The sequence below is a fragment of the Octodon degus genome, unplaced genomic scaffold (assembly GCF_000260255.1).
Source record: "Octodon degus isolate 3935 unplaced genomic scaffold, OctDeg1.0 scaffold00054, whole genome shotgun sequence".
NCBI classification, from domain to species: Eukaryota; Metazoa; Chordata; class Mammalia; order Rodentia; family Octodontidae; genus Octodon; species Octodon degus.
In genome coordinates, this window is record NW_004524630.1 from 12566095 (window position 1) to 12576098 (window position 10004).

The window sequence follows — 10004 nt, forward strand, 5'->3', positions numbered from 1 at the left end:
AGAGAGAAGAAAGAAAAGACCTGGCGATGTAGCTCATGCAAAGACCCTTGTTCTCCCAGTATGGGGAGTGGGAGGGAGATCCAGCTCCACCCACAATGCTCCTATCTTCTAAGCCTCTTCTGAACGAATACAATGAATGGCAAATACATCATTTATTCACTCATTCATTCAGCCTGGCGTCAGGCTCCAAGAAACATCAGTAAATGAGACAAAGTCCTGTTTCCATGAAGCTTATCCATTGGGTTGGTTTGAAAGGTTGTTTTTTATTTTTTTAATCTCCTGTCCTCCCCTTTATACTCTTTATACTCCGATAAGCCTTGTCATTTTTAGGTGATTAGAAGAGAGCAGGACTCTAAGGCAGACAGGATCTTAATTGTATTCTAGATGCCAACCACATGATAGGAGCTAGGAACATGTTTGTTGAACTGGCCTGAAAAGGGATCTCGCCAGGCTTTCTGCCAGGCTGGGTGGGGTGGGAAATCCACCACCTTCCTTTTTCCCATCTCACAGTCAGATACGATCTGCTTTATGAGGTCTTCTCGCCTGGACCGGAGCCAGGGACTGCAGGCTCCGTTGTTGCTGCTGCTTAGTCTAATTGCCTTACATTCCAGTGAAATAACACTTGGCTTTTGGAAGCGGATCATCAGGTAGAGACGCATGACGCCCATCTACACCGTCATGTGGAAGGTTGAGATTTTGTCTTATGAGGAGCTGTTCTGAAAGTCTTCTTTGCTCACCTGGTTAGCTTCCTATCTGGATTTAGGTTCCCCCACGAAACCTGAAGCTGAGGGTTTAGGGTGTGTTTCTGTGATAGAGAGCTGGCCTAGCAGCCATCCCTAGCACCTCAAAAAGTAGAAGGTACCAGAACCCCTTAAATAAACTCATGATAGACAATTGCTGAGCTGTGTGAGGCTGGAGGACAGCTGGCACAAAGTGCAGGACCTTGTTAATTCTTTATTTCATGGAAAGATCTAGAAACATTACCTGTACATCTTTTAGATGGGTCCTGTCCTCGAGGGCTTTATAGCCTGCACTTCTGGGGCTGGATCAGATAGTGCTTAAGGACACAGGTTCCATAGCTTTTGTGGGTTCAGATCCTAAATATAATTCTTAAAATCATGGACAACATTCCTGAAGTATTCTGAGCCTCGATTTTCTCATCTATGAAATAAATGCTGTTAAACCACCTCACAATGGAAGTGGCTGGCTCAGAGGACAGAGAGCACTGTGTCCCATGGTTGGCCACACGGCTAGAACAGTGGCCTTCACTCTTGATCTCACATGGCAAGCACCCAAAGGACTGTTCCCAGCACAGCTGCTGGGCTCTCCCCGAGGGTCGGATTCAGTGGGGCGGAGGTGGAACCTGAACATTGGCTCTATTTGGTTTGCGGTACCAGGGTCTGAGCCAGGGGCCTCCTATACACTGGACAAGTGCTCTGCAGCTGAGCTCCACCCCCAGCCCACTTTGATGTGCTCCTAGGTGGCGCTGTGTTAGGGCCAGGACCCATACTCCAAGAAGCACTGTTACGAAAAAAGATTCTGTGCTCAGGATCCTGATACTGGGACTATCGCTCAGCAACTGGTGACTTCAGGAAATTAGTGCTTTTGAGCTTCAATGTCTTCACTTGTGAAATGAGACTATGAACGTCTCCTCTGTGGGGGTTATGCTGCCCTACACCATTTGCATTGTTTGATTATTATTGTTGTTGAAATGTTGGCTCTTTTCATTAACCTGTGAAAGATGCTTAGGGCAACAGCCAGCAGAGACAGGCTCCGCCGGCTTGGAGAAGGGCGCCGTGGGGAAGCCCGAAGTCAATGTGGGCCACACAGCCAAATGCTAGATGGGCCTGGAAGCCCCAGAGCAAGGTGCTGACTCAGAACATCCTCTTGCTCCGGGTGGGTATTGGAAGAGAGAGATTCTTTGTAATTCTTGGAAATACCTGTGCAGTAAATCCAGGACTGATTGTATGATGACCATCTTTCCTGAATGCCACTGACAATGTACCTCGCATAGGCCCCCGGAGTCTCACCACCACCCCTACCCTGCGCATCCCCTCCACGCTCCCTGGACACTCAGCCTCTTTTCAATAGAGGCAAACCCTGCTCCGTCCAGCCCTGGCCCAAGAGGGTGAGTCTCGAGTGCTATGAGCTCACTGGGGTCTTGCTGCACGGTTGTCTGGGGCCCCCAGGTGGACCACTGAGGGACTGCAGCCCTTCCCAGGAGGCCCCTCCCCACATGGCCAGTGAGTGTGGCAGCTTTCAGGCCTCAGGTTCGCAGCCTGGAAGGAGGTCTGGGATGTCACAGGGAGACTGAATCCAGCCTTGGCATTTCTGGGCCAGTCAGGGACTCTAACCGGAATAGCATGCAAAAGATGCCCCACTCCAACATGGAATAGAGATTGGATTTTTAAGGGCAAATCAAAGCCCTTGGCCCAAGAAGGCACGGAGTCTTCAAGTGGCAGGCTCCAAGTAGGGCCTCAGGGACCTGGGCTTGTCAGGGAGCTTCCTGCCTGGGCTGCTGCTTCTCCAAGACTCCCCGAGAGATGCCACAAAGGCCCCCTGGGGAGATCCCAGCTGTACTCAGGTGGGTTTTTCTTTTAAAGACAAATGTTATCACACACCCTTCTCCAAACCCTGAAGCCAAGGAGACTGAGATGCCACACCTTTTTTTTGAGACAAGGTCTTACTATGTAGTTCAGGCTGAACTACATTGTAGTGATCCTCTTGCCTCACCTTCCTAAATGCTGGGATTATAAGAATATGTCACCACACCCAGCCTTTTTGTCTTTTTGAAAAAAAAAAATTAAGTAATTCATTATCTCTGTCTCTCTGTCTTTGTCTCTGTCCGTCTGTCTGTCTCTGTCTCTCTCTCTCTCTCTTCCCCCCTCCACAGGACCCTTAGGGACTGAGCCTGTGGTCACTCTGCCAGTGGGCTAGTCCTGCCTCGCTCCTTGTTATTTATTTATTCATTTTTGAGGGAAGGTTTCACTAAATTGCTCAGGCTGGCCTCAAACTTGTGATTCTCTTGTCTTAGCCTCCCAAATAGCTGGGAATACAGGCATGTGCCACCATACGTGGCCAAAGTAACTTTTTTTTTTTTTTTTTTTTTTTTTTTTTTTTTTTTTTTTGGTATTTTAGGGAAGGATCTACAGGGTGTTCAGGGTCTCACTACTAGATCAGATTTATAGTGATCTGCCTGTTTACAGCCTCCCAAGAGCTGGGATTACAGGTGTGTGCCACGCCTAGTCTCATTGGCCATCTCAGCACGCCCCGGGGAATCCCTGTCCCCTGCTCCTGCCTGCAGGCTGCAGGGGCTTTAATCCACTGAGCTATTTGGCTGGCCCCAAAGTAAGTCTTTGAACAAAAAATGTAGTGCTAGGCTAAGGATGCAGCTCAGTGGTAGAGCTCAGGCCCTGGATTTGGTCTGAAAGAAAGACAAGATAAGACAAGACAGAAAGAAAGTTAGTTCTACTGTCATTCGCAATGCTGAGGTGCTTGGTGAGACACTGTGGGGACCCAGAAACATGAAAGATGGGGTCCAAGTGGCAAAAGTTAGCACAAGGAGCCATACAGGGGCCTAAACAAGGCTGAAAGCCAGCACAGACCGGGGAGCAGTGGACCCCTTCAAGCTGAGCTGGCTCCAGCTCCAGCAGGGCCTGGTTCTGGAAAAGAAGAGGCGTCCCCAGGAGAGGGGGAGAGAGGCCTTTAGGAGCAGACCGGGAAGCGTGGGGTGCATTCAAGAACAGTGAGTAATCTGGTGTGGCCTGGCTTCTGAGCACCCCTGCTCCGGGCACAGGCAGAGCCTTCGCCATCTGCCCCCTCCCGGGGTGGGAGGAGAGCTGCATTAGAGTAGTAGGTTGGGGGGCAGAGGGGCGCTGCAGTCCAGGGACAGGAATGTGAGAGCCTGGGGACCCAAAGTTGCTGCACTGTGGACTTGCGCCGTGTCTCTCACCCTGGGGCCGCTGTGGCTTGCTGGTAAGAGCTGAGGACACGGAGGAAGGAGAGGCTCTTCCCAGCCCCAGGGACAGCTGAGAAGCTAAGGCAGCAAACCCTGGGCTGGGACAGGCCCTGAGTCAGAAGGTTCTTAAAATAAAGGCCTCTAGGCCCTCAGGTGGGAGTAGTCCTAAAGGAAGCGACTGCTCTCTTGCATTTGCACAGTGCTCTGCAGTTCTCTCTCGCATAGTGCTTCACAGTACATGCGTTCTCTGGGCATCTTTCTCTCTGGAACTGGGATGAACCCCAGGGCCTGCTAAGCAAGTGACCTGCCACTGAGCCACATCCCTATCCCCTATTTAACTATTGGCCTTTGGGGGGGGTGCATATTTGTTTTTCTTTGAAATTTGTGTCTTTAGGCAGTTCAAACATTACCTGGTTCAAAATTCAAAAAAAGACAGAGCTGGGGGTGGTGCCTCTGGGGTAGAGAGCTTCCTGTGTAGAAGCCGGAAGCCCTGGGTTCCACCCTCGGCTGAGAAGGACCTTGATTCTTTCTCAGCTTTACCCTCCCAGCTACCTTGCTCTGCTCTTCCCAGCTTGAAGCAGAACCTTCTGTTTTCCTCCCTCAGAAGTTCAAGGGCTTAGATACGGTCTTTGGACACGGTCAGGGTCTCACTTCTGGAGAGAAGGCGCTTCCTCCAAGCAAGTGTACATTGTCCTCTGAAATGTCTTCTTCCATCTTAGGGCGTGTGTGTATCCTTAAAGGCTTTCACTTCTGGGACTTCACAGGGTTTAAACTACAGGCTCTGGCACATAGAGAATTGGGGTAAAAACTGCAGGGTGATCTTAGGCAGTGAGCCAAGCTGTCTTGCGCTTCCACTCTGTCAGCTGCCATGGTGAGGCCCTCCCGACCTCCCGGAGCTGCCATGAACACCAGATAAGGTGACTCAGGTCCTGTGGGAACCCATGCCAGGCACAAGGCGTGCACGCTGCAAATGGAAGCCAAATCTTTTCAGTCTCAGGCACCTCCCTTGTGGACCCTTCCAGACTGAGTTGTCACAGGTCCTAGGGCCCCAGACACCTTGGCAAAGGCTCACTGGCACAGAGTTACTCAGACCCATTCAACCCCTTCAGATTACCAGGTTGGGCCTGGCTGTCGGTCACTTTGAGGCTACCATTCCCTGGACCTATGTTGTTTGCGACCCGAGTCAGAGCTGAGACACAGGAAGGTTGCCATGTGGCCTTCTCAGGGCTGGCGGAGTGACTCACCCATAGGTCATCAGAGCCCTGGAGCTGCCTGGGCCACATGACTCACTGGCCCACAGCTGTCTAACCCTTGCTCTGCTGGGGGATATCCTCGGCCCTGAGCCTCTCCCTCAGATGAGGGGGCTACCCCTTCCCAGATCACTCTGCTGAGTGATCACCCAACCCCTAGTCTCACAGCTACAGCGTCCATGAGAAGAACACAGTTATTCACACATGTGGGACTTTTTCTCTTTTTTTGTACCAGGAATTGATTTCCAGGGACTCTGCCACTGACCAAGCTGTACCCACAGCCCTTTGTATTTTTTATTATGAGATAAGGTCTCACTAAGTTACTCAGGCTAGCCTCAAATTCAAGATCCTCCTGCTTCAGCCTTCAGAGCAGCTGGGGTCAGAGACATGCAGAGCCAGGATTTGAACCAAAATGCCCCCCCTCAGGCCTTCAGGCCTGCGCCTTCTCTGGAAGGCCCTCACTCTGTCCTGGACACACTGTATAGTGAAGTCTCTCAGCTCAGAACACTTATCCAACCTCTGTGACCCTCGGGAACAACATCCCTGTAATCTTGTTTCCAAGAAAGGGCAAAATGATCCATTGAAGCTTTTGGTCTCCCCTGACCGTAAAGTCAATAAACAGCATTAAAATTTGTTTACTTTTCTGTTAAAAGAGGCATTTCTTTCCTATCCAACGTTAGTTTTGTAGAAAAACAAAACTACAAGCCAGCAAAGATTAAGGGATAAATAGCTTCTGGTGGAACAATACAGCAACCCGTGACTTCACAGGGTGGAATCCACAGCAGCCTCCAGAGCCAGGCTGGGTAGGAGGGCCAGGTGGCAGAACAGTGAGAGGGAAAGGAGCTGGGGGCCCAGCCAGGCCAGGTGTGGGAATGGAGTGGTCTGTGTGGTCCCCACCCCACCACCAAACTCCTTGGTGGCTGCAGCCACCCACGGGCTCTGAAACAGAACCCTGGTCTGGCCCCAAGTCCCTGGGGCCCAGCACACCTGCACAGGGTTCAGGAACCCAGAGGGTGGCCTCTCCCACCCACCAGGTCATGCACTGAGAAAGGAGAATCTAGGAGCCTAAGGAAGTGGTTGTCCAGTGGCTGAGAGTCCACAGTTGCTGAGTGAAAGGGACCAGTGGGGGCTTGGGGGGACAATAAGCCCAAAGAAAGAAGCTGAGAGACAGAATCACTGACAGATCAGACTGAGGGGAAAGGGCATGGAGCCGGCCTTCCCTCCCAGGAGGAACAAAGTGTCACTCAGTCTCTCTCCAGCCCTGGGAGTCTCTCCCAGCCTGAGGACAGTAGAAATAGCACTGAAGATCCAAGCCCAGGGCCACTGGAAGCCAGGGCCTGGCCGGTGACCCCTGCCCCGAGAAGTGCCAGGAGGGTCAAGGGCACATGGGCTTGGGCTGGGAGGTGTCCTGGGCAGCCAGCCAGCTGGTGCAGACAGCCCCTCGGCTGAGGGGGGTGGGGAGAGGGCAGTGAATGGGAGCCTCGAAATTCAAATGACTCAGAGTAGCTCAGTTCCCTGCCCAGCCCACATTCCGGGCCAGCCTTAAAGGGCCAGCTCCTCTGTGGTGGGGGCAGTGCCACCCCGCCCACCCTGCCCACTCTCTTCTTTTATTTTTGCCCTCTGGTCAAATTGCTCTCAAATCCAGGCTGGGGCAAATATGGATGGCACCTTGCAGATCTCCCTTGGGCTTTAATTCATCCTTTGCACCTCGCTGGCACGGGCTCAAACCAAGCTGCACCTAAACTGGCTCAGTGGGATTCAGAAAACCCTTTCTTTCCCTTTTTTAAAAAGAGATGTTACTACACGGGGACTCCTCTAGAGCAGCTTCACCCAGAGTCTCACACCTGGCTCCTTCAAATCTTCATCTTCAAATCTTCAAATCCCAGGCTACAGGTCATCCGGGACGGACACACGCACACGCGCACGTGCGCACACGCGCGCGCACACACACACACACACCACTGTACCCCTCCCCCCTCTGGCCCTGGTCCCACTCACTAATGGACTGATTGACTATTTGACTGTACTGGGTATTGAAACCAAGGGCACTTGACCAGTGAGCTACATTCTAAGCCTTCTTTTTTGTATTCTAACTATGAAACAAAGTCCTCTAAATTGCCCCCACTGACTTTAAACTTTCACTCCTCCTGCCTCACTCCTCCAAGTAGCTGAAATTACAGGCATGTCTTTTCACCACCCCTACCCTTATTTTTGAACTTTCCTTCGACATCTGGCCAGTGGGGTTCTGGTTGCCTATTCAGCTTTGTGTCCTACTCAGGGTCCTGTCCTAGGTCTTCCAGGAATCCAGCTTTCCCACAGACCTGTTCTGTCACTGGGTTCCTCGGGGTAGAAACCCCATCCTGCCGCTGGGGGCCCAAGTAACTCCACTGGACTTCACACGCCACCGTGTGGAGACTGGAAGCACGGCGTCTTGGGGAGACCGGCGTCTTGGGGAGACCGGAGCTGCAGAGATGTCACGCACTTTACACCTTATGCAGGCCTGGAAAAGCAGGCTCTGTTACAAGCAGTGCAGGGCTGGGAATGCAGTTCAGGGAAAAAAGCACTCATCTACCACGTATGAGGTCCTGAGTCCATCCCTAGCGCTGCAAAAGGCAAAATGAACAGAGACAACCACTGAGAAGCAAAGTGAAGCCAGGCCTGTGTCTCCTGCGCTCCCTGCAGGAGTCCTGGCAGAGGTGGGGGCAGCCCATTCCTGCTATGTCTGAAGCCTGTCTCCAGTGCCCAGTGTCAGTGGCTGGCAGCTCTGTGGGCTGGTGCTCCCCAGGGGTCCAGGAGAGAGGTAGTAACTGTGTCTCACTCATCCCTAGGGCGTTCACAGCCTAACTAAGCCTTGCCAGGCTGTGTTTGGTCTGAGTTGAGTGAAACGGTGCCCGGGGGCTCCATCTTTCTCCAGGGGAAAGGTGTAGGCTGCTTGATGGGCAAAGGGCACACCTGAGTACCCCATGCAGAGGCTGAGTGGGCACAAACTTTGACAGTAGCAACCCCTATGCAGGGTCCAGCCCCAGATGACTGGCAGCAGGGGGAGAGGGGGCTTCAACTTGGATCCATCCTCTAAGGATGGCTTAGAGTAACCGAGGGCCCTGGGGTGCTCGTTGTTGGCACTCTGTGACCCAGTGCCTACCTTAACTTTGAAGGCAAATTCCAGAAGGACTGGGGGTTGGCCTCTTTCATAGGTGTGAGGCCAGCCTGGTTTCCTCCACAGCTGGGCTTGCAGATTGGCACTGGGCTTCAAAATAAGGTACTTAAGATCATCTGCCAGGATACAATTGGAAAATTCAATTTGACTTTTAAAGAGGCATGGGCTGGGGAGATAGCTCAGTAGAGTAAGCGCCTGCCTCCTACCAAGTGCAGGGTCCTGAGTTCAATCTCTGGTACGACAAAAAAAAAAATTATTAATAATAATAATGCATAAGATTCTTACAGTACAACAAAGTTGGAAGATTTAGGGGCCAGGGAGATAGCTCGGTGGAATAAGTGTTTGCCTGGCAAGATGAGTTTGATCCCTGGTACCACCAAAAAAAAAAAAAAAAAGAAGAAGAAAAGGCGTAACAGGATTTACTAGGTAGAATTTAACAAATAGGCATTCAAAGAAATAGAGTACAGAGGCTAGGGAGATACCTTGGCAGTCAAAGCACCTGCCTGGCAAGCTCAAGAACCCATTGCACGCTGTGCCAGCCACTAAAACCAGGTGTTGTGGCATATGCCTGCAATCCCAGCGCTAGGCAGGCTGAGACAGGAGGATCATTAAGAGTCTGAGCTGAGTAAGGAGACCCTGTACCAGATACGTAAATAAATAATTTTAAAAATTAAAAAGGAGAGTAAGAGTCCTCAAAAGGGAAAGGTACCAGAAATTCAATTCCTGTCTATATTTATTTTTTTCTGTAATCTTTTCAAATTTTTCTATTTCAGTGGTTTTAAATACACATTAGCCCAATGAAATGAGTATAATTTAAAATGGAAGGGTTTACATGTATCATGGACGCATCGTCACAAAGCTTTCTGTACTAATGCTTGGATTACACTGTTAAAAAAGTTTGGACCTTTTTTCCGGCTGGAACCATGGAGGGCGTAGAGAAGAAGGAAAAGAAGGTTCCTGCTGTGCCTGAAACGCTTAAGAAAAAGCAAAGACGTTTAGCACAGTTGAAGATAAAGCGCCTGAGAAAGAAGTTTGCCCAGAAGACACTTCACAAGGCGAGGAGGAAGCTCATCTATGAAGAAGCCAGGCCCTCTCATAAGGAGGACAGACCGATGTACAGAGCTGAGATCCCCATCTCAGAGAAAGAAAAAGTCCTCTAGAGAGCAAACTGTCCCCTAACAAGGGCTGGCATGGGGTGGTGGTGGGGAGATCTGGAATGAGCTGGGCACAGCTGCAAATCCAGATATTTGGGGAACAGAGTCAGGAGGCTCAGGATAGCCTTGGAAACTTAGGGAGACCCCATCTCAAACAAAAGGTGGGGATCAGGCTGCGGAGGCGTTCAGTGCAGAGCACTTGGGCCCTGTGGCTGAGGCGCTGGGGCCCATCCCCACCACAGTAACAAAGCAAAACAAAACACTTCTTTCCAGTCTCTCTGCTGCTTTCCCTTCCCAGCTAAGCCAGCGCTTTCTCTCCTGCAGCCTGGGAACTCCAACCCCACGCGGAACCTGCCCATCAACCTGAACCACTATGCCACCAAGAAGAGTGTGGCCGAGAGCATGCTGGACGTGGCGCTCTTCATGTCCAACGCCATGCGGCTGAAGGCGGTACTGGAGCACGGGCCTTCCTCCCCCTACTACGC

At 51.3% G+C, this 10004-nt stretch overlaps 1 protein-coding gene across 1 annotated transcript in view; it reads left to right on the plus strand.

Moving 5' to 3' along the window:
- Positions 1-10004, plus strand: part of Ninj2 (ninjurin 2) — a 123195-nt gene that overhangs the window by 110507 nt on the left and 2684 nt on the right. The window contains exon 2 of the mRNA XM_023717694.1: positions 9844-10002. Coding sequence (XP_023573462.1) covers positions 9844-10002 — 159 coding nt within the window. The remainder of the gene's footprint in view (positions 1-9843; positions 10003-10004) is intronic.